The 23,483-nt window shown below is 42.8% G+C and overlaps 2 protein-coding genes across 4 annotated transcripts in view; both read right to left on the reverse strand.

The window, feature by feature from the left end:
- Positions 1–20,081, reverse strand: part of LOC136421546 (leucine-rich repeat and death domain-containing protein 1-like) — a 23,965-nt gene extending 3,884 nt beyond the window's left edge. The window contains exons 1-7 of one of the 3 annotated variants that reach the window (XM_066408884.1): positions 19,972–20,081; positions 2,639–3,769; positions 2,219–2,337; positions 1,645–1,800; positions 1,316–1,392; positions 923–1,093; positions 407–704 (exon numbers count right to left, since the gene is read on the reverse strand). In XM_066408884.1, coding sequence (XP_066264981.1) covers positions 407–704; positions 923–1,093; positions 1,316–1,392; positions 1,645–1,800; positions 2,219–2,337; positions 2,639–3,752 — 1,935 coding nt within the window. In that variant the 5' untranslated portion in view covers positions 3,753–3,769; positions 19,972–20,081. Of the gene's footprint in view, positions 1–406; positions 705–922; positions 1,094–1,315; positions 1,393–1,644; positions 1,801–2,218; positions 2,338–2,638; positions 3,794–5,108; positions 5,439–16,681; positions 18,090–19,971 lie in introns of those variants that run through there. The other 2 variants (XM_066408882.1, XM_066408883.1) reach the window with 2 other exon arrangements.
- LOC136421548 (receptor-interacting serine/threonine-protein kinase 2-like) lies at positions 9,310–13,377 on the reverse strand. The gene is made up of 9 exons (XM_066408887.1): positions 13,234–13,377; positions 12,779–12,852; positions 12,294–12,470; positions 11,705–12,002; positions 11,412–11,557; positions 11,132–11,181; positions 10,866–11,021; positions 9,841–9,926; positions 9,310–9,416 (listed from the first exon to the last, which is right to left on the reverse strand). The coding sequence occupies exons 1-9, from the start codon at positions 13,357–13,359 to the stop codon at positions 9,396–9,398; spliced, it is 1,134 nt and encodes a 377-aa protein (XP_066264984.1). The 5' UTR covers positions 13,360–13,377; the 3' UTR covers positions 9,310–9,395.
- Positions 20,082–23,483: the final 3,402 nt, after the last annotated feature.

Genomic DNA, 23,483 nt, shown 5'->3' on the forward strand with positions numbered 1-23,483 from the left:
CGAAATCAATGTTTATTTTTCCTAGACCTCGACACTATTTGTACTTTCCTTTTGGGACATCAACTTGGCAGTGACAACCCGAAAGTTGAACAGGCAATAGTCTGAAATCCAGAGATCGGCAACGGGTATCAAAGTTGCATTTTATCAAAACTAACTTACCATCTACTAACATAATTCTACAAGGTTACATAATTACGCCACGCTGAAAAATATATCCAAACAGATCTCAAACGTACAACCCGACGTCGCCAAGTATAATGCACTCTGTGCATACCTGGGGGTTCTGCACTATAGATCTCACTGTATTTCAAAAAGGAGGATTTATGCAACCCGGTGGATTAATTGAGATTGATTATTGTCATTTTCAATAGAGAAGTCTTTCAGCAATGGGTAATGCAATCCGCACCTTCACATGAAAGTCCCCATCCAGTAGCACGTTCTCTGCCTTCAGGTCACAGTGGAGAATCTGTGGGTTCTGGCAGTGCAGGAAAGTCATCCCCAGGGAGATCTCGTGCGCCATTCTCCACCTCAGGGCCCAGGGCACGTCCACATCCCGGAGCAGCCCAGCCAGGGAGCCGTTCTCCATGTAGGGCATGACGATGGCGAAGTTTGGATCCAGACAGACCCCCAGCAGACTGATGACGTGGTCTGATCGGCTTCCCAGGTTCAGCTTCCTCGCCTCGGAGTACAGCAGGTCTTGCTCACTTCAAGTGAGAGAAAAAAAAGAAACATTATCTTGTGTGTCCAAATTATCTATTTTCATATCAATTATTGATTTTAATCTTGATCTTCCAAGACCAAATCCAAGTTGCACACGATATTGAATATCAATGGTCATGTGCTTGGTTGCTCCTTGGGATAGTCGTAGACCAAAAATGAAATATTGATTTAATAGCTCCAGAAAGATAAAACGAAACCCTACCTTCCTTCTATCTCGCGAGTCAGCAGACATTTGACAGCCACGTCTTGTCTCCAGTCCAGATGTCGGGCTTTCTTCACGTAGGCGAACCCCCCGCGGCCGAGAATGGACAGGAACTGGAGTCGTTCAAACTCTACAATAGGGAACCTGCGGTCAACCGTCACGCTGGGGTATCTGCTCGGAAAAATCATTTCACAATAAAGGTAGAGTTACACAACAAATGCGATGAGATGGAAATAATCTTTGAAGGAAGTTCAAGGCTTTCTGAGATATAAATATTAGTTCTAATGCTTATTAGTTCTAATTAGCATTAGCATTAGTTCTTTATTAGTTCTAATGCTTAACGTTTAGTTTCCTTAGAAGTAATACGGTTGAAGACATCGTACACTCTTGTACCTGTTCTGCGGCTCGTCTACCTCATGGCCACCAACAGAACCGACTTCTTCAGCTTCGTATCCTCTTCGATCCGGGGTCTGATAAGGAAAAATGTTTTTATTTACTTGGTACCAATTACTTTGAATACGCATTGAGTCATTCATTTTATTTCTTCGCTCATTTATCATAGCATTAAGGTTTGAAATCGTAGCAGTCACGATGATGACTCTTTTAACATTTGGCCTGCATTTGTGCGTACATTTGTTGCTCAAGAGTTACCAAATCCAATGGCACTTACACATTTTCGTCGAAGCCAAAAGTGTAAAACAGGCATATATGTATCCACTCACCCTGGGTGAGTGTGCAAGCTGGTTCGCCAGCTGCTGAAAGTCCAGGTCTCTCAGGTGCTGCTCCAGGGCGGGAAGTGTGGCCGCCTCACCTGCCTTCAATCTCCACTGCACCAGGGTCAGGTACACCTGGTCTGGAAAGTCGTCTGGGGCGGAGGTCTGACAAAACATGTTGTAGTTCAGTATTGTAGTTATAATTTTATCTATCAATAAGTATCTCTGAATGATATAATACCAATGACTGGCAATGAGGATGAGGATTATTGTATGTCGTACTTCTAAAGGAGATAAATACTTGATGAAGCTGGAGGTAATGGTTTCGTTAAAGGCAAAATTATTCAACTATGAATATTGTTTCAAGACTTGACTATTTGAACGTGCAAAAATTTCAATGATGTTACCCTGATAGTACATAATTTCAGACTTATTTAGCAGAAAACATCACGTATTGGCAGCTGTGTTGGCCGATTGGCAACTATACCAACTGAACAATATAGATTTAGAAGCATGAAAGATTATGATAGTGAGGTATTAGTTTCTCTACATTTGTGAAAATCCACTATGATAATCAGATCACCTTGATGGCGTCCATCGCCCTGTTGCTGAGCCCTAAGCTCCTGGCGAGCGGTTTCCACTGGGTTTGCTTCACCTTCACGGACAGACGGTTGAAGGCCCGAAGGATATATTCATCAATACCTTGAAAAAAGAAATAGTCTAGATATTGAATGTCATACCATCTGTATTAGTTAACTACAAAAATACCTCTCATCAACTAAAGTAAAGCAAATACATCAACACCTCATTAGCAGCACAAACTATGAAGACTTTAATTGTATACATAAAGGTAATTATGAGTTTAGAATAAGTCCACATATATGTATTTATCTTCTACGGTCGGAAAGCTAATTAGATTATGTTCTGTCGTAACATATATGCTTTACCACGATTCATTCAATTACAAGGGTTTCATTTTTGTCCGCTTGCGAGCATGACTCACCTTTCTCAGCCTCCTGTTTCAGGAAGGCCATGATGGCGCCGGTCCCTTGTTCACACACATCCTGGGGAGGGTATGTCAGGTTTCCGGAAACATCCAAGTCCTTCAGCTTGTCTGCTCGATGAAGGGCGACTGGGAGCCTGGTGATGTTGTTGTTCCTTATGTCCAGTTTCTCCATGGCAGGCAGCTCACACAGGACTTCTGGGAATGTGTCGAACTTGTTGTTCCAGAGTTGGACCACCCGTAGGTTGTGCAGGCGACTCAAGGTGCTCGGCAGGGTTCTGAGGAGGTTATTTTCCAATGACAAGAATCGCAGGTGTTGTAAGTTTCCCACTTCATCTGGGACAATGTCAAACTTGCAGCCGCCAGCGTACAGTTTCTCGAGTGTCTTCAGCTGCAGCACCTGTCTGGGGAACTCATCAAACTGACAGGAGTGGACATCGAGAGTCTTCAGCCTGGCGAGTCGTGTGACGTCATCGGGGAGATGTCTAATGGGGTTTGGACCAACACCTAACCACTCAAGGTTGGACAGAGAACAAACCCCTGGTGGAACCTCTGTCAGCTGATTACCACTAATGTCCAGTTGTGTCAATTTCTGGAGCTTTTCCACACCAGGAGGTAAGGCGGAAAGTTTGTTGTTACTGACACTTAACACCTCCAGGTTGGACAGGGAACAAACCCCTGGTGGAACCTCTGTCAGCTGATTATTAGCAATGGCCAGTACTCTCAATTTCTGCAGCTTTTCCACACCAGGAGGGAAGGTGGAAAGTTTGTTTTTACTGACAGTAAGCGTCTCAAGGTTGGACAGAGAACAAACCCCTGGTGGAACCTCAGTCAGCTGATTGTCATCAATGTACAGGATTCTCATTTGCTGCAACGAGCCGATCGCCTGTGGCAAACTTGTCAGCATGTTACCCCTTGCATCCAAGGCGCGAAGTTTCTGCAGACGGCCGATTGCTTCCGGGATGCAGGTTAGTTTGTTGTTGGCCACATCTAGAATCTCCAGGTCAGTGATATCGAACACCTCCTCCGGGATGGACGTCAGACCCTGGTTACTCAGGTCAAGGTAAAGCAGACCGCTGACGGTCCGAGGCTGGAGGTTCAGACCTGCCGCCATGTTGGATCCTCCGTTCCCTGTACTGTAACAGTTAGATGAAACTGAAAAGAACACGAAGTTAAACTGAATTCCCATAGATGTTGAGATCTAGCCACCTGCGCAGATCGTCTGGGCGGCTGATAGTTTTCTACGGCATTATTATCAGGATTTGCGCCGGACATGTAAAAACCTGTGGGTGGTGTTTTGCCCGGTGCAGCAAAGAGGCCGTTAGACAGAAGAAGCAGTATAAAAATGCAATGAACCAGTTGAGACACCGATCCTAGGAACCTCAGGGGAGTCTTAGAGCTAGAGGCTAGGTGGAGGCTACCTTAACAACGAAAATTTCAGCACGCACTGCCAGGGCTGCCCAACTAGCCTAAGGGTGGCTATTACAAAGGGCTAGCCCTACTGAAAAGACAAAGGCAGTACATTGTAATTAGAAATGGCAACTTCGTAAACTTCATTTATTGTTAAGACAATGTTGATTTGATTATATGGATGACTTCCGCGCGCGTATCAATTTTCGTCCGTGTCCAAAAATGATTTTGAAAATTCGACTTTACTGTAAATCGCTCAAAGCAACTGCAAAATAATTAGATACATGCCGTGAATAAGAATATAATTTGGAAACAATTCCAATGGCGTTTAATGCCTAAATCAACGTCCGGAGATAAATCTCCGAATTCTTATCCAGTTGTAGAGTTTGAATTCTCTTTATATATTGCTTGCCTGGATGTCTTACCTTCACAAATGTAATGCCCAAATGAGTTTCAAAGTCAAAGAAAAAGATGTGGAGAAGTGAAAATGAAGAATCTATTATTCGCTATTCCATACTTTGTGTGTTAGTCATTTGTTCAACCTTCCTGACCACGTAGATTCTATTCACACGTGCATTAGTTTTGGGGTTTCCAGAGGATGTCATTCATATAATCAAATCAACGTGGCCTAACACAGTTCTCTATACACGGATATGTCGGTGCCCAGCGCATGCGCGCATGTGAGGTCAAACGTTCAAGAATACCAGTTTACTGTTTGTGGGGGAGGGGGGCGTTAAATGTCAATAACTGGAATAATTAGACAACAACCCAGCTGTGTATTTATTTACGTTACATCAGTTTATGAAGTACAAAGTAATACATAAAGCATGCGTTTTTATATGTAAGAGGTTATAATTTCGATTCGATCGAGATCACAGTACAGTTCTCCAAACAAGGTACAATGTATGATGCAACGTGCATGATATGTATGATACAACGTTGCAAATCTTATGGTGGAAAGAGCAGGAACCTTATACATTATGTGTTAACGATCAAATGTTATCTACACAACCTTAGTAAGGGATTCTTTAGCTGCATTTTAGAATAAAACATGACATACCTGTATATCCTAGGGTATGTTCGCCCTCACCTAAGTAGCGTCTGTATCAGAACACCAACTGCCAGAACGTAGGTTGTTCTTCCACATTCCTGCATAAAAGACAGGGTAACGCTGCGAGGACCCAAGGTCATCAACCCCTACAAGGGATGTTTGTAATATGAACATATTCATAACTTTCGGTGCACTGGGCTACCTGTCCTTTATTTGGTACGGGCAGAAAGGCAAAATTACCGCATGTTTAAATGTAAAGCGAAAAAGGACGCAAGTGAATTGATTTCAGTAGAAAGACGGTAAAGAAGACAGACGGTGTGTTGTTTTGGTCGGACTGTCATGGCGGACAGGTAACGATCTCACCGTTCGCGCCACCTTTGACCCAGGCAAGGTGGGGCTTCGTGGTGCGTGTCGTGCTGAGGCCCGAGGCACAATTATGTGTAATCACAGGCTACCAAGGGGTTCACCACCTACCTTCCTATCTACCGAGTCCCTTGATCTCCGGGTTGTTTGGGGGGAAAGGTAGACATGAGGATAAAGAGCTGTCTCCATATTTCTTTTTAACGAACTTGGTCAAGGTTATACTTTGGGGGGGGGGGCTCCTTTCAGTGGACTGGAAGGGAGCTCCATAATTTTGCTATTCGTGGAAAAAAATGTTAATGTAGAATGACTTTGATGCTGGTAGTTGTATATCATAGTGGTGTGAGTCGGTGTCTACAACTCCTCTAGATCTGTCATACCAGTACTCCAGTACGGCTCCGAAACCTGGCCGCTTAACAACACACTAGAAGCCCGACTTGATGGCTTTGACAGTCGAGCCCTACGGAGGATAGCCGGCATCCGATGGCACGAGCATGTCAGCAACAGCGAACTCCGTGAACTGACCAAGCAACCACCTGCTTCTCGCAGCAATGCGCTAGATACGCTGGTACGGCCATGTTCTCCGCCTCCCACCAGAGCACCCCACCAGAGCCATGCTGGACTTTTATACCAAACAAGCAGGATGGCGGCGGCCACGGGGGGCCGTCGTACCCGATGGATGGATGTCGTGGGACGAGACCCGCTATCCCAGGCACCGCAGATGGCCGAGAACAGAGGAAGATGGCGAGGCCTAGTCAACCTAGTCGGCTCTACGCACTACGTGCCAGAGGATGAGTGAGAGTAAGTGAGTGAGTGAGTGAGTGAGTGAGTGAGTGAGTGAGTGAGTGAGTGAGTGAGTGAGTGAGTGAGTGAGTGAGTGAGTGAGTCTGAGGAGAACCTGGTGGTACGCTGAAAAATTATCTTTTGTTTGACAAGTATTGAAAGTACATCAGAACAATGGCTTGTTTGTCTCCCGCTATTGTTAGCCTTTCAAACAGGTTTGGCGACGTCCGCTCAGTAATGGCGTCTTGCGATGATGTTCTCTCACCCCCGACGTCGCCCTCCTTCCTCAGTGCCCTGCAGGATTGCCTTAGCCAGGTTGCCGAGGCTTGTCACATGGCAGAATTACTGAGGCTTACGTCTCTTGGCGGTTATTAACAGTGGTTCTCGTGGGCTAACGTACGATGCTGCGTGATAACTCAACACAACACAGCACAGCACAACAACAAATCGACACTTTCACGTGGAGCAGACTGCTCGGTCGATAGGTGGCGCACCTTTGTCATTGAGGATATTGGTTGCCTGCAGGATTGTCTTAGCCAGGTTGCCGTGCGTGGCTTGCCACATGGCAAACTTAATGGTGCTTATGTCTCTTGACGGTTGCTAACAGTGTTTCCTGTGCATGGGCCAACGATGCTGCGTTAGAATTAAGCACAGCAGAACAGCAAGTCAACACTTTTGCGAGAGACAGAATGCCGAGGCTACTACTAGAAGGCATACCCCGCTTTTTGTTGTCTGACTTGTTGATAACAAGATTCGGCGCGTTGATTGTTGATTGTATAATTGTTGATGTCTCAGCAGATCCACCGAAGATAAGTCAGAAGGGTGTTGCTAACTAACCCACCAGCTCATTATGTTGGGGAGACAACTAACTATGAATCGGTGCTACTGTGTTTAACTGTATCTGTGTCTATCGGTGTAACAAACCAGCTTTTGTATCTGTATAGCCGGTATAACCGTCATTCGGCGTAGCACACCAGCTTCGCAGGCAGCATCAGTCCCCATTTTAATGTTTGCTTAAGGGTTAAACCACCGGCCATAAAACACAGTCACCAGATAGTATTTTTCACCCACTTTTATTTCACCGCACGGCGACATCAACAATCCAAATACATGTAAGCACAAGAAAGAATACACTTACCAATAGCACATTATTATAAGCGCCGTTAGACTATGTTAAGGCAATTACTAATGCATATATCATTGATAGGGAATTTCCAGCCGGCATGAACATAATTTGAATGACATCTAAGTTCTACATTGTTTATTATAATAATTTGAATTCATCATAATTTGAATTCATCATAACTCGAATTCATCATAATTTGAATGACATCTAAGTTCTACATTGTTTATTATAATAATTTGAATTCATCATAATTTGAATTCATCATAACTCGAATTCATCATAATTTGAATGACATCTAAGTTCTACATTGTTTATTATCATAATTTGAATTCATCATAATTTGAATGACATCTAAGTTCTACATTGTTTATTATCATAATTTGAATTCATCATAATATGAATTCATCATAACTCGAATTCATCATAATTTGAATGACATCTAAGTTCTACATTGTTTATTGTCATAATTTGAATTCATCATAATTTGAATGACATCTATGTTCTACATTGTTTATTATCATAATGTGAATTCATTATAATTTGAATTCATCATAATTTGAATTCATCATAATTTGAATGACATCTAAGTTCTACATTGTTTATTGTCATAATTTGAATTCATCATAATTTGAATGACATCTATGTTCTACATTGTTTATTATCATATTTCTAAGTTCTACATAGTTTATTATAGAATAGACTAGAACTAGTAACTGATTTATGTATTTTCAATACACCATGTAGATTCCCAATCATAAACTACATTCAACTTTATTTACACCGAGTGTGAATAAATGAGTAGTCATCCCTTGTAAACGTAATTACTGCAGAATGCTCACAACAAGAAATTCAAAACCAAAATTAACCTATTTCTGTGATTATAGAACAGAACAAAACATTCATCAATACAAGATGAGTAAAAATCCAGTATTAAGCACTGCAGTAATTACCATCAAGTTATTGTCACTAAGAAAGCCTACTTACATCAAGTAGCGGATGTACCAATTCATATGAGAAGACTCGATCCTTTGTATTGGGAGTTGATACATAAAGGGAATGATGAATTTCTAATCACCAGTAATACCCTCAATGAAATTCTATCTGTATCTATTCTTAAACTTTTTAAACTATAAGAGACTATCTGAAGGTAAAGTTCTTTTGACACAGCCAAAGTTTTGTCAGCTGCCTTCATTAAACAAGTTAAATTATCATTCAATTAGTACTCATCAGATGGCCACGTGACTTAAATGGTTAGAATAAATCCCAAAATGCTATGTCGTCACACTACTCCTACCCACACACACTAAACCTTCCAAGTTAGCAACACCACAACAGCATGAGGAGTAAGATAGAAATGATATTTTACTTTTGTATTACCGATATTTACATCGTCCTGTTATCAACACCATCTTACACATTGATTTTAAACGTTAGTGACATTGATGACAGCATATCATCATACTAAAAAAAGGGTCCAAAGGAAAATCAATTATTTTGACAGCTTTGCGCGGAATCATCCTCATTTCAAGTTTTTTTCAGCGTTTGTATCGGGCTGACCTGTTCATTACTATAGTTGACACCTTTACATGCCCCAAAAAAACTAAAACTCAACTGAACCAAACTACGAATATTGTCATCATCATACTAGTCCTACCTGCATACAACTAAACCTACCAAGTATACAACAACGCAATTACATATCTAGGAAGATAATGGTGTCGAACTGCATTTCCAATACTTGCATCATTGAAAGTTGTGAACACCACTCTACACATTGTTTTTAAACGTTACTGATACTTTTGATGACAACATATCAGCCCATGTGTCATAATACTAAATACAAACGGTCCAAAGAGAAGTCATTTTTTTTCATTTGAATCATGTTGAATTGTTTAAAGATATATTTGCCATCAAACCTAAAACTCACCTAAACCAATGAACTACATATTAACTAACAAACAAACAGACTAATCCGCATGGCTGTGCATCAGAGAGAAGTCACCACGATTCGTCAGTTGTCTGCACTGTTACTTTCTGCTAGCTTCAGCCTGTGATAAAAGTAGAAAATGTCCTCAACTCCAAGCTAATAATTATTAAAGAAATGTAGGTGAAAATCGCCTCACATCACTGTTTATACTTGTAATGCCACAGTCATGATCTTTTACTGCAAGTGTTTGACTCGTGCCTAGATAGCAAGGTACCTTATGCTACGGTCACATTTCCCGGTCGGGCAGTTTGTGGGGACGACAACTATGATATAAAAGACAACAAAACACACAAAAACATTAAAAAAGTATACATCACCATGACCATTAACAGAATCTGTGTTTATGTATTGATATACGCTTTAATTTTTCGTTCTCGCAAGCAGCCCGCCCGGGTCCCGGTTTGAGAATGTGACCATAGCATAAGGAAGCAAAGCAAAAAGCGCCAACGTAATCATACAAATGACTCGGAAGTAAAATGTTGCACCTTCATCTTCTCCACAGCGATAATGGCCTGTCGAATCTCCTCCTGACTAAACCTGTCCTTCACATGGCGGAGTCGGTCAGCACAGTCTGGGGAGGAGAGACGAACAGAACTTACAGGTTGGTAACGAACTTAGTTCATAGTAAAGACGTTCAACATACTTTGTTTCCCTATTGGACATTCTAAAACTGTGTTCTCTTCATTTGCATATCAACTCATATATAGTTAATTTTTTTTAAATTTATTGGTTCGGCATGTTGCCAGGGTTACCCAACTAGCCAGGGGCTATTACTAAGGGCGAACCCATGTGCGGCCGACTGTAGGTTTTTGGACCATCGCACACCGGCATGCCCCTACTCTTTTTCGAAAGGTGTGGTGGGTTCTTTTACGTGCGCGGGGTGTGGCTCTCCCCTAGACAAAGCTAGGTACTCATTTACACCTGAGTGAAGTGAGGGATTTTGTGTTAAGTGCCTTCCCCAAGGGCACAACGTCGGGTGCATGTCCAGACATGTCTGGGGGAGAGCCGGAATCGAACTCGGGCCACGCTGTTTGGCAGCCCTATGCTCTCACCATTACGCCACACCGACGCCACACGTCATATATATTCCGTGGTTAAAACCTGTTGCTCGACAAATCTTGCTCAGAGTCACCGACGAAAAGTAGTGGATGCTACTTGAAACGTCTGACCGTTTCCAAAATCATATACAGTTGCTTGAGTAACTGTTATTTGCCAAGTCCAACATAGTTCGGAGGTTTTCAAGATTAAAATCCTGCTTGTTTTTGTTTTTCTTTTGCGAGACAAACATTTTCATACGCCCATCATCCACGAGGTATATTAGATGTCCAGGTGCATATCCAATTCTACCATCATAATAAGACTTGGTCATCTTCAAAATCGAATAGCAAAAAAAGAACAGATGTTCTGGCACATTTCATTGCTTTGTTAGCATGGACGCAGTAGATATAAAGAGAAAATGATGAGCAGTAAAGCCAGAAGTGCATGATAAGACATGGCATCACGTTCTCACCGTTGAAAGGCGGCCTGTCCTCCGGGTTCTGGCTCCAACATGTCTGCATCAGCTCACTCACTGACGTCACGTCCTCCCGGTCTGTGGGGATCAGGGTCAGGTCAGGTCGCTGACCCATGGTGACCGCCATGGTGATCAGGGCAGAGTTGGCAGCAACTGGCAAGGAAGAAATAAGAAAAGTGTTTGGAATAAAAAAGTTTTTACAAATCTCAGGAATATGCAAATCTGACTGCCAATATAGCATGAAGTAAGAATCCTGTACTCACGTGCATAGGGCTGTTTTCTAGTAACAATCTCCCACAGCAGCACGCCGAAGCTGAAACAGATATAAGCAGGCGAATGACTGACACTGGATTGTGAAATAGAAAATGCGTTGAAAAACAAGAAGAAGGATATATACAGAGGAATGCAACAGCCTTGTTTTATCATTGGGTGATTCCTGTTACAAAATGTCCCTTTTGAGAATAACACATCGATGATGTAGGTGGGTAAGTAACTCTTTCCATATATTAGACATATGTTCTACACTGTTATCCTACTGAGCACCTGTAGACGTCAAACTTGGTGTTGGGAGGCAGGTTGATGTCCGCGTGGTACTCCGGCGGCGCATGCGTGATGGTGCTTCCTTCCGGGCTGGTCTTGGTGACAACACGAGATTCCGCCTTCCACTTGGACAGGCCGAAGTCGGAAATCTGAAAAAGAAACCAAATTATACCTATGTTCTTTGTTATTGACTACAATTGAAGATCACAATCAAATCAAATTTTCAATGGTACAAAGAATTAATGACCATTTATGAGGTTGCTTGAGCTACTGATTGATGCAGGATGAAATCTTACCTTAACATGGAAGTCCCCATCCAGTAGCACGTTCTCTGCCTTCAGGTCACAGTGGAGAATCTGTGGGTTCTGGCAGTGCAGGAAAGTCATCCCCAGGGAGATCTCGTGCGCCATTCTCCACCTCAGGGCCCAGGGCACGTCCACATCCCGGAGCAGCTCGGCCAGGGAGCCGTTCTCCATGTAGGGCATGACGATGGCGAAGTTTGGATCCAGACAGACCCCCCGCAGACTGATGACGTGGTCTGATCGGCTTCCCAGGTTCAGCTTCCTCGCTTCGGAGTACAGCAGTTCTTGCTCACTTGTAGGGCGCAGAATTTGTAAGGACATGTTATGTGCCATGTTTAACAAAGGGATTCTAGGCCCACAAGCTACCTGGCTATCACCCTTTATTAGTTTTCTCTTACCTATTAGTCTATTGCCTTTTTCTATCACCGGCCACTCGGATTTGATAGGACTGTTCAAAGTTTTCCTCTTCTAACAGGTCACTGCAACTTGGTACATTTATGTAGATAATAGCATAAAATTAAGAAGAGTGAGGAACAACTTCAACAAACCAAGAAATTCTATAACACGTAAGATAAGACCGAACCTTCCTGTGAGTTGGCGAGTCAGCAGACGTTTGACAGCCACGTGCTGACTCCAGTCCCGATGATAGGCCTTCTCTACAGCGGCAAACCCCCCGCGGCCGAGAACGGAGTCTTCCGGAAAGTTGAGTCGTTCAAACACGATTATAGGAAACCGTCGGTCAATTGTCACGCTAGGGTATCTGTTGGAATATATATATATATATATATATATATATATATATATATATATATATATATATATATATATATATATATATATCATATTTCCGTTTTTTCTTGATCAATTTCAATGGTGTGAGTGCCATTTTGCAAGATGACAGTGCCCGTCCACACAGAATGAGAGTCATTCCAGACTACCTCCATATTTCTTTTCTAATGAGAGTCCGTTTACTCAAGAACCAATTCCAAAGACAGTTCGTATGTAATTGACTACCTAAAAGTGTGCTACTGGAGAGAGTTAAAGTGCAGACCAATCGTACGTACTCACCTACTCTGCACCTCACCCGTCAGCTCGCCTCCAACTGCTCCTCTTTCTGACGCATGTCCTCTACCAGTAGGGCTCTGATAAACAGACAAAAACTGTTGGCAGCAATTCTTTTTTGATTAAATTCCTTGATTTTGAAAGGATCCTTATTAGATTAAAATGTGTTATTTACACTATCGATAGTGACAACTGGCAGCATTGTGCGATCAACCTCAAAGTGCCTGTGTGTCTTCATGTGTCTACAAAGATTAGACATGTTGGTCATACGATACCTAATAGAACAGTTACTCAAGAGTCAAGCAACGGTATGGATTTAGATTTTGGAAACGGTCAGCCGTTTTTGGTAGCATCCAATGCCTTTCGTCAGTGACACTGGGCAAGATCTCTGCTTGAGTAACAGATTATTACGAATACGGGACGAATATCATTAACAGTAATGCTACACAGACTGATCTGACCACAGCCGTCCTTGTGATCTGGTCTGCCAGCTGGTTCAGATCCAGGTCCCTCAGACACTGCTCCAGGACAGACAGGCTGGCGGCGGGACCGGCTCGCTGTCTCCAGCGCACCAGCGCCTCGTACATCGGTTCGTCTGGACAGCCGGCCTTTAGGAGGGTGTAATACAAAATAATGTATCTCAATTGCTTCCAAAGCGAAAGAATATAGGAAAAATCGTTGTAATGCATTCTTCCTTCCATTGAATATAAGGTGGAATCATCGTCCTTTCGGGCTGGTTGCATGGATGTGGAAAGAATGATATTTTGGATGACACATTAGTATTACACTTTGCTGCAAAACCAACCACAAATATAAGGTGGCACTCACGTGGAAATGGAAAAAAAAAGTCTAATAAGACAAGTGATGTATCCCTAATGATTCTTATATCTTACTTATATATATGTGAAGGTCATTTAGATATTGGAGATGTTATACCTCGATGTCTTTAATGTCCTGACTGCTGAAGCCCAACTCCCGGGCGATGGGTTTCCACTGGTTCTGTCCGACTTTAAGGGACAGGCGGTTGAAGGCTTGGCGGAGTTCTTTATCTGTTGAGAAAGTAAGCCACAAAGTGTACGGATATTCTTTTAGAACAAATACTTAGTAAAAATTGAATACATTTACTACAAATTTACAGCACATCATTGCTATATCAAACTTAAAGAAAGCAGGTAGACCAAATGGGTTCTATTTTGAATGTAATACGTTTATTCGCACTTAATACTGTAACATTGGTAAGGTTGTCCTGTGCAAACAGTACAATTACCGATTTTCCTCATTCACTTCATTTCTTAGCTGATAGCTGATGTCGAGTTTCTAGTTATAATGACTATTTGTAGTTGTTCAGTTTACCTTCTGCTGAGTTGTCTCCTTTCAGTTTAAGTGTGAGCGGCTCCGGTTGTTTCCGTGCCACACCAGCCACTGACGTAGTCACTGCTGTCAGGGGTTGTGCGGGTCCAGCACCTTCGGGATCGGGCATTACATGATAAACATGTAATTATCAGTTACGTACCAGAAATGCAAAGACGACAAATGCATCTATGCTATATACATTCCCTGCGCTCCTCACTTTATATCATTTATCTAGCAAATGTGTATGTTTATATTTAGATATGAATCAAAATGTTAGTGAATACTACACACCCATACTGGTGTCCATTCTCTCTGCAGTCTGTTGGCTGGTTTGATGCTGCATCCGGGCACTTTTCTCTCTTCTCTCCCTTAACTTCCTCTCCACTTCGGTCTCTGTACCGGTCTCCGCCTTGTCACCTTTAGATTACATCATTGCTCGGTTTCATGTTACCTAATATAATCTTGTCACGAATATTTGAGGACACAACTTTTGATCGTACGCGTGTTCTAAAATGCCTAAAAAGTTCAAAAACTTGTAGAGTATACTTAGAGCCTTTGTGTGACAGTAAGTAAAGATTTTTATGCAGGAATTTTAAAATATTTCGTATAGACGAGACGTCATTGTACGAATACTCAGAACATTCATAGACTCGGTTAACAATGCTCAAATAACTGTTGCTGACCTTTAACAGGTGGGACTTGTACATCTCGGACTTCCTTAGTTACTTTGCCTGTTGCCGAACCCTTTTCTTCTCCTTGCCCAGCTCCCTCTGCGGCAAACACATTTACGTAATGAATGAACAAAACATATCAAAGGTATCAAATATAAGAAAATACGTAAACGTGAAATTTACAGTTTTCAACAAATAGCAAACAATCCTAGAATTTTTACATATAATACTAACAGTTGTAACTCACCTTTCTCAGCCTCCAGTTTCAGGAAGGCCATGATGGCGCCGGTCCCCTGTTCACACACATGCTGTGGAGGGTATGTCAGGGGGTTTCCAGAAACATCCAAGTCCTTCAGCTTATCTGCTTGGTGAAGGGCGGTTGGGAGCCTGGTGATGTTGTTGAGGCTTATGTCCAGTTTCTCCATGGCAGGCAGTTCACACAGGACTTCTGGGAATGTGTTGAACTTGTTGTACCAGAGTTGGACCTCCCGTAGGTTGTGCAGGAGACTCATGGTGCTCGGAAGGGTTCTGAGGAGGTTACTTTCCAATCTCAAGAGCCACAGGTGCTGTAAGTTTCCCAGTTCATCCGGGACGATGTCGAACTTGCGTCCATCGCCTTGTCCAGCGTACAGTTTCTCCAGTGTCTTCAGCTGCAGCACCTGTCTGGGGAACTCATCAAACTGACAGGAGTGTACATCGAGAGTCTTCAGCCTGGCGAGTCGTGTGACGTCATCGTGGAGACGTCTAATGGGGTTTGGACCGACATTTAACTCCTCAAGGTTGGGCAGAGAACAAACCCCTGGTGGAACCTCTGTCAGCTGATTACCCCCCATGCCCAGTTGTTTCAATTTCTGCAGCTTCTCCACACCAGGAGGTAAGGTGGAAAGTTTGTTGTTACTGACATCTAACACCTCAAGGTTGGGCAGAGAACAAACCCCTGGTGGAACCTCTGTCAGCTGATTATCCCCCATGCCCAGTTGTTTCAATTTCTGCAACTTATCCACACCAGGAGGGAAGGTGGAAAGTTTGTTGTTACTGACATCTAACTCCTCAAGGTTGGGCAGAGAACAAACCCCTGGTGGAACCTCTGTCAGCTGATTATCCTTAATGTACAGTTTTCTCAATTTCTGTAGCTTCTCCACACCAGGAGGTAAATTGGAAAGTTTGTTCTTACCGGCATTCAACCATTGAAGGTTCGACAGAGAAAAAAACCCTGATGGAACCTTTGTCAGTTGATTGTCGTCAATTTTCAGGAATGTCAATTTCTGCAAGGAGCCGATCGCCTGTGGCAAACTTGTCAGCAAGTTGCAGTCCGCGTCCAAACGGAGAAGTTTCTGCAGACGGCCGATTGCTTCCGGGATGCTGGTTAGTTTGTTGTTGCGCACATCTAGAATCTCCAGGTCAGTGATATCAAACACCTCCTCCGGGATGGACGTCAGACCCTGGCCACTCAGGTCAAGTTCAAGGCGACCGTAGGCGTTCCGCTTAGGCTGGAGGTTCAGACCTGCCGCCATGTTGGATCCTCCGTTCTCTGTAGTGAAACAGTCAGCATTAGATGAAACTTAAAGTCCGCGAAGTTTAGTTTAAATCCAAGCCTGATCTGGCAGGCAAGTATTGACTGATTCCCAACGCTTGACTCTTATGACTGAACTTTGCACACGGGCGGGGTTGGGTTGTTGCCAAGTTAAATATGTCACAGTGCAAACAATTTTTTTTATCTTTAAGTCATTGCCAATATCAACACCTGTAATAGATAAAAACAGAATATAAACTTATCAACTTATGTAATGCGAATTCCAGTTGACGCGAGTATGTCACAACGTTGCATATAAAAACAGATGATATTGATATCTACAAACGCTGCAAATTAAGGAACGTTATTCACCTTTCTCAGCCTCCTGTTTCAGGAAGGCCATGATGGCGCCGGTTCCCTGTTCGCACACATCCTGGGGAGGGTATATCAGGGGGTTTCCAGAAACATCCAAGTCCTTCAGCTTCCCTGCTCGGTGAAGGGCGGTTGGGAGCCTGAAGATATTGTTGTTCCTTATGTCCAGTTTCTCCATGGCAGGCAGTTCACACAGGACTTCTGGGAATGTGTCGAACTTGTTACCATGGAGATAGACCACCCGTAGGTTGTGCAGGCGACTCATGGTGCTCGGCAGGGTTTTGAGGAGGTTTACATCCAATGACAAGAACCACAGGTGTTGCAAGTTTCCTAGTTCATCTGGGACAATGTCAAACTTGCAGCCGCCAGCATACAGTTTCTCCAGTGTCTTCAGCTGCAGCAGCTGTCTGGGGAACTCATCAAACTGACAGCTGGGGACACTGAGAGACTTCAGCCTGGTGAGCCGTGTGACGTCATCGGGGAGACGTCTGATGGGATTAAAACCGACACTTAACAGCTCAAGGTTGGACAGAGAACAAACCCCTGGTGGAACCTGTGTCAGCTGATTATCATAAATGTACAGTTCTCTCAATTTCTGTAGCTTTTCCACACCAGGAGGGAAGGTGGAAAGTTTGTTGTTGCTGACATTCAACAGCTCAAGGTTGGACAGAGAACAAATCCCTGATGGAACCTCTGTCAGCTGATTACCATTAATGTACAGTTTTGTCAATTTCTGCAGCTTTTCCACGCCAGGAGGTAAGGTGGAAAGTTTGTTGTTTCTGACATTCATCAGCTCAAGATTGGACAGAGAACAAACCCCTGGCGGAACCTCTATCAGCTGATTATCATGAATGCGCAGTACTCTCAATTTCTGCAGCTTTTCCACACCAGGAGGGAAGGTGGAAAGTTTATTGTTACCGACATTTAACACCTCAAGGTTGGACAGAGAACAAACCCCTGGTGGAACCTCTGTCAGCTGATTATCATAAATGTACAGTTCTCTTAATTTCTGCAGCTTTTCCACACCAGGAGGTAAAATGGAAAGCGTGTTGCTACTGACATCTAACACCTCGAGGTTGGGCAGGGAACAAACCCCTGGAGGGACCTGTGTCAGCTGATTGTCATGAATGTACAGGTGTGTCAATTGCTGCAAGGTACTGATCGCCTGTGGCAAACTTGTCAGCATGTTGCCGTCAGCATCCAAACGGGAAAGTTTCTGCAGACGACCGATTGCTTCCGGGATGCTGGTTAGTTTGTTGTTGCACACATCTAGAATCTCCAGGTCAGTGATATCAAACACCTCCTCCGGGATGGACGTCAGACCCTGGTTACTCAGGTCAAGGTAAAGCTGGCCGTTGACCGTTCGAGGCTGGAGGTTCAGACCTGCCGCCATGTTGGATCCTCCGTTCTCTGTAGTGTAACAGTCGGTATTAGATGAAGCTCAAAAGTGCGCAAAGTTTATTAATAAATGCACGTAGATGTGGAGGCATGTGTGTATTTATAAATCCAATCATGATTTGGGCAAATATTGATTTATTCCCTACGCTTTATCCCTCCTTATGCATGAATTTTACACAAGGCGGGTTTGGGTAGTTGCCAGGCGAAGCAAAGAGGCTTAAGCTATGTTGCTTATATATAAAGTAGTATTATATAGAAATGTAGTAGACAAATTGGGACAACGGTAATAGTTACTTTAAGAAAGTACTGATTTTCTCGTACGTATCCATTCGTAGGTGAGACTAGTCTTTAATGCCGCTGAGCAATGAGCAATGAGCCATCCATAACTTACAGCAATATTTCAAAGAACTTTACTTGAACTGACCTTTGAACGGAGGTGGTACCAGGTATAATGTACAAACATACCTACGCTGCCAAAAGCTGTAAACACGTCGAACTAGGGGTTTTAGAATTTGCCTGTCTCATTTAAGTATTCCAATTGCTGATAATGAGAAGGTGTGTAATTAATAAGGACATAACAATATGATTATGATAGCCCAAAACCTGAGCTACAGGGCGGGGCTAAGCCTTAATGATGATGACGGTTGACAGCTGTTACGTACAATCTAAGAATTTTCGTTCAACCCCGACCGCAGAAAAAACGACATGCTCATGGCGCATTTTGATTTGCTGACGACAAAGTTATGCCGCCATAGAGAGAACGTTATTCCCCTACTTGACCTTTGAACGCCAGTGGGAGCTGGCACGATGTTCAAACACACCTACGCGGCCGGCCAATCTGTTGTCTGGAAACGTCCCAGCGTACCCTCCTCGTTCTAATATAAGAAGATCATAACTATTCCAGGTCCGAAAGTGGCCAGAGCATGTTTTATATTCATCAGTGATCTGTTGACTGATTGATAGAGCGAGAGAGATCAGTTGAATATAATAAGATATATGACCTTAACACTGATACTGTAGACACCAAGATTCTCGGCTCGACACCTATTATATGAAATTCCACAACAAATTAAAGACTCGGCCACTGGCCCCCGACAGGCTCAAATAGTAATGGCGTTCTTGCCCTTCCCCTACTTGGCCTTCGAACGCCAGTGGGAGTTGGCGCCAGGTACAACGTTCAAACAAACCGACGCTGCCAGTCTTTTGGTAAGATTCTGTAAATATGTCGATTCAGGGGTTTTAGACGTAACCGTATCTTTTGTTACTTCTCATGTTAATAATGGGGAGCTGTTCGATAAAGGCCTAAAATAGATAAAAGTTTAGTTTGCATTTGTTGGTGACCTTCAGTTACCACGTATTGGATGTTAGTTGCAAATATCGATACACTAGGAACCCCAATAGTACCCTCAGATCGCGAAGTCACGTTGCATATAACGTGACTGTGGAAAAGTCATCTAACTTCGGATCTGTTTGCTGGATTACAACATACACATTATGATATCTGACAACATGGATCTTTCATACATGTATAATTAGACGTTTGTAAGTGCTAAAACATGGAAAATCGGGTACAAGTTTTGATGTGTGGTAGAAAGTATAGTCCCCTAAAATATCTTAGCCATTAAAATAGGTTACAATGTTTGCAGATCTTTACAATGAATTCCTGATAAGGAAAGTTATGGAGAGACGAGTTAGTTTGTATGTTAACTGGGGAGTTAGTGTTTTTATTAGATCAATAAAACACAGCGCTGTGCTCACTTTTAACTTCACATAAGTTGGTTTCCAAGTTTGCCCAGTGTTCAAAATACAAAAACATAATTATGCAGTCATATGTATTGTATATGAAAGGCGTTTGACTAAAAAGTACAACATTACAGGTTAGAATTACTCACGGCTTTAACACTTGGCGACGAAAAAAGTGGCGCAACCTTGTTCTTCTCGGCTAACCAACAATGCGTACTGTTCTCCACACGTAGATATGTTGACCAGCGCATGCGCACTGTCTGCTCTAAAAGTTGGCCCTTTCCCACTTCTCACGTGAGGTACGCGGGCGTGGGTAGGACTTATAGCGTTTTACACGATGATTCTACTTTGAATTCCAACACCTGTCTGGGCCTCAAAAATATCAAAATTTACTTAATAAAAAAGTTGGAACACCTGTTGGGGCCGGTGAAAATATCAAGATTTACTTGATCAGAAAGTTAGAACACAATCACTGCCACCGTAGTGACTACTGGATGCTCCTTTTCTGAACCCATCAAATCAGACGGGTCAGAAGGAGTTAGAAGTTCACCTGTTGTGCCTACGTGTTCTTGAGAACCCCGGGAGGGTGTTTGCCAGGTACGGTGTGGACTTAACGAACGTGTGAGGTGATAAGGTGAAGAACGGTTAGTTTGATGTTGTTATGAAGGGAGAAGTAATATTTGTTAATCTTTGCAACAGGGGAGATGCAGTGTCCTCGTTTGTAGAAAACTTGATAAAATAGAGCCACAAATGCATCTCACAAATGCGGCGATGATAAGTTTCAATGGAATGTCTCTATGGCGGTATAAAAAATTGTTCCTGTCGTGGATCTTGTTTTACAGACCTTGAACCCCGTAGGGTGTTTTTTTTACATGTGAGGTGATAACTTTAGAATGAGGTGAATAGTGGTTTATTGATTTTTGAACAAGAGATGCAGTATCCGCACCTGATATAAAGTTACGTGGCTACTTGAATGAATAGATTGAATAATCAATTGATTCCTCACCTCACCAATTGATTCGCGGATCAGTACGTAATAATGTTACTTGACGAAGAAAAGTACAAATCCAGTTTATAATGCATATAGCTTTTGAGGGGTATCCGTGACCCCATATGACAGTATTGACAAAAGTTTTCTAAATGGTGATTAAAGTCGAGTACTAGTTCATCTGTTCTCGATCTCCTTGTGAGCAGGGTATGCCTTTATACTAGCCATCTGCTAGTTGGGCAACCCTGGCTTCTAATGCCGAACTAAGAAATGAATAAATCCAAAATAGAGTCACCCGCCGTGCCAACGTGTCCTTACTGACCTTGTGAACCCAGTAAATGTATTTACCAGGTACTGGGTTGACTCAGGTAGATAGAGACTGGGAACTTTGAAGATAAAGGAACACTTTATCTTATGTAGAGAGATGTAAATTAGCAACATTTTCAAACGTTGGAACAAAGGAAATACTAGCTTGGTATAGTATAGAACACCCTTTGCGGTTATGAAGGACAGTATGAACAACATTGCCCGAATGGTTAACAAAGTCGTGTACTAAATCTATATAATAAATCACCAGTTGTGCTTACGTGTCCATACAGACAGTATGAACTCAATAATGGAGTTAACCAGGTGTCGTGTGTACTTAACAACCATGTGAGGTGAAACAAGGAAAAAACGGTTCACTATACATTTTGAGGAGTGGGTAATTTTATACCCTTTATTGACTTTGTCAAACACCTGCCTTGGCTACGTGTTCTTACTAACCTTGTGAACTCAGTAATGGTGTTTACCAGGTACGGTGTCTCAGGTAAATATTGAGAAGACCTTACGACCAGAGTTATGTGACATTTATTGATTTTTTTCAAACAAAGGCGATGAGTATCGCCGCCTGTCGGACACTTACGTGGCTACTTAAATTAATGAATTGTTTATTGATATAAAACTGTTACTGGATAAAGAGCAGCAGATAAAGCTATAATAGTATATTTGGCTTTGGAGGAGCAACCGTATGTCAGTATTAACAAAACGTGCCTGGATGGTAAAAAAGTTTTGTGTTTCTAGTTTGACTATTCTCCTTAATTTCATAGAAGTCTTAGCCCTGTATATGATACATCCACTAGTTGAACAGTGTCAGTTGCATGTTTCTCCCAGCCGAACAATCGAATTAATAAATCCACAACGGAGTCACCTGTCGTACTCACGTGCCGTTACTAACCTTGTGAACTCAGTAATGGTATTTACCATTGCTGTGTTGACTCAGATAGATACGGAGACTGGGAACTTTGAAGATAAAGGCTCACTTTATCTTTTGCGAAGAGGTGTAATTTAGCAACATTTTTTTATCATTCGCAGTGCATCAATGTATTTATGTCATGCCTGGGCCTGATACGGGTGTTCCGGACCGTGTGATAACTATCCGGATCACATAGGGTTCGGGAGGGTTATCACACAGGCTTCCATAGAATATTTCGAACGCATTTCGAACGCGTCGGTTGCGCGGCCGTCGGAAATTCGAATACCGGATTCGGAGATTGGAATCAATGTTGCTACAGTTTCTTGTTCGAGGACACAAAATTCCCTCAACTTCTGGCGCATTCCGCATTGAAATGTGTGTTTTCTCGGGTGGGTATGGCCAAGGTATGACATAAATAAAATACAACACGGGGTATTCCGCATCACCCTCGGTCCCAGCCCGACCGTCGGGCGATCCGACCCGCGGTCGGGCTGGTACCTCGGGTGATACGGAATACCCCGTGTTGTATTCTATATGTATAAAATAGAACACCCTTTATGTTCATGAATAATAACGTTACCCAAATGGTTAATAAAGTAGCGTACTAATTCACCTGTCGTGGCTACGTTTACAGAACTTGTGGACTCAATAATAGTGCTTACCTGGTACGGTGTGGACATGTATCTGTATCTGTAAAGCCGGTATAACTGCCCTTCGGCGTAACACACCAGCTTATGTGAGGTGATACGGTAAATAGCGGTTCACTTTATATGTATCTTAGACGGGGATGAATTCTGTCACACTTATTGATTTCCTAAAACACTGCTACCTTGTCCCCCCAACGACCCGGAGGTAAAGGGACTAGGTAGGTAGGTAGGTAAAACACCTATCGACGTCGTGGCTTCGTATCTATACTGACCTTGTGAACTGCTTAATAATGTTTATCGGGTTCGGTGTTGACTCAGGTGAATATTGAGAAGACCTTGCGACGGTACGTGAGGTTAACTGCTTTGATAAGCGGCTCGTTTGATGTTCTTGAGGAGGGCTGTGAAGAACAGTTTACTTAATGTTATTTGGACGGATGTCTTTTCTAATCTTTTGAAATGAGAGAGACAACAGCTATGTACCATGTAGCACATTCTTTGCTGTTATGATAGCTTTGATTGAATGACAACATGAACAAATGTGGCCCAGAGGGTTATAGTAGTTGACCTGTCGTAAATATTGAGAAGGCCTTACGTCCGTACGTGAGGTTAACTGCTTTGATAAGCGGTTCGTTTCATGTGCTCGGGGAGGGCTGTGTACACAGGAGTGTCCCTACCAGAAGTAGGAAACACGACAGTCAGGATGTTCACACCTCTCTCTTTCTCTGTTAAAAATGCAGACAATGGTCGATGATGTTACAATAATAATGTTATGCACTAAACGGACTTCGTAAG

Source organism: Branchiostoma lanceolatum, chromosome 16, assembly GCF_035083965.1.
Source record: "Branchiostoma lanceolatum isolate klBraLanc5 chromosome 16, klBraLanc5.hap2, whole genome shotgun sequence".
Lineage (NCBI taxonomy): Eukaryota > Metazoa > Chordata > Leptocardii > Amphioxiformes > Branchiostomatidae > Branchiostoma > Branchiostoma lanceolatum.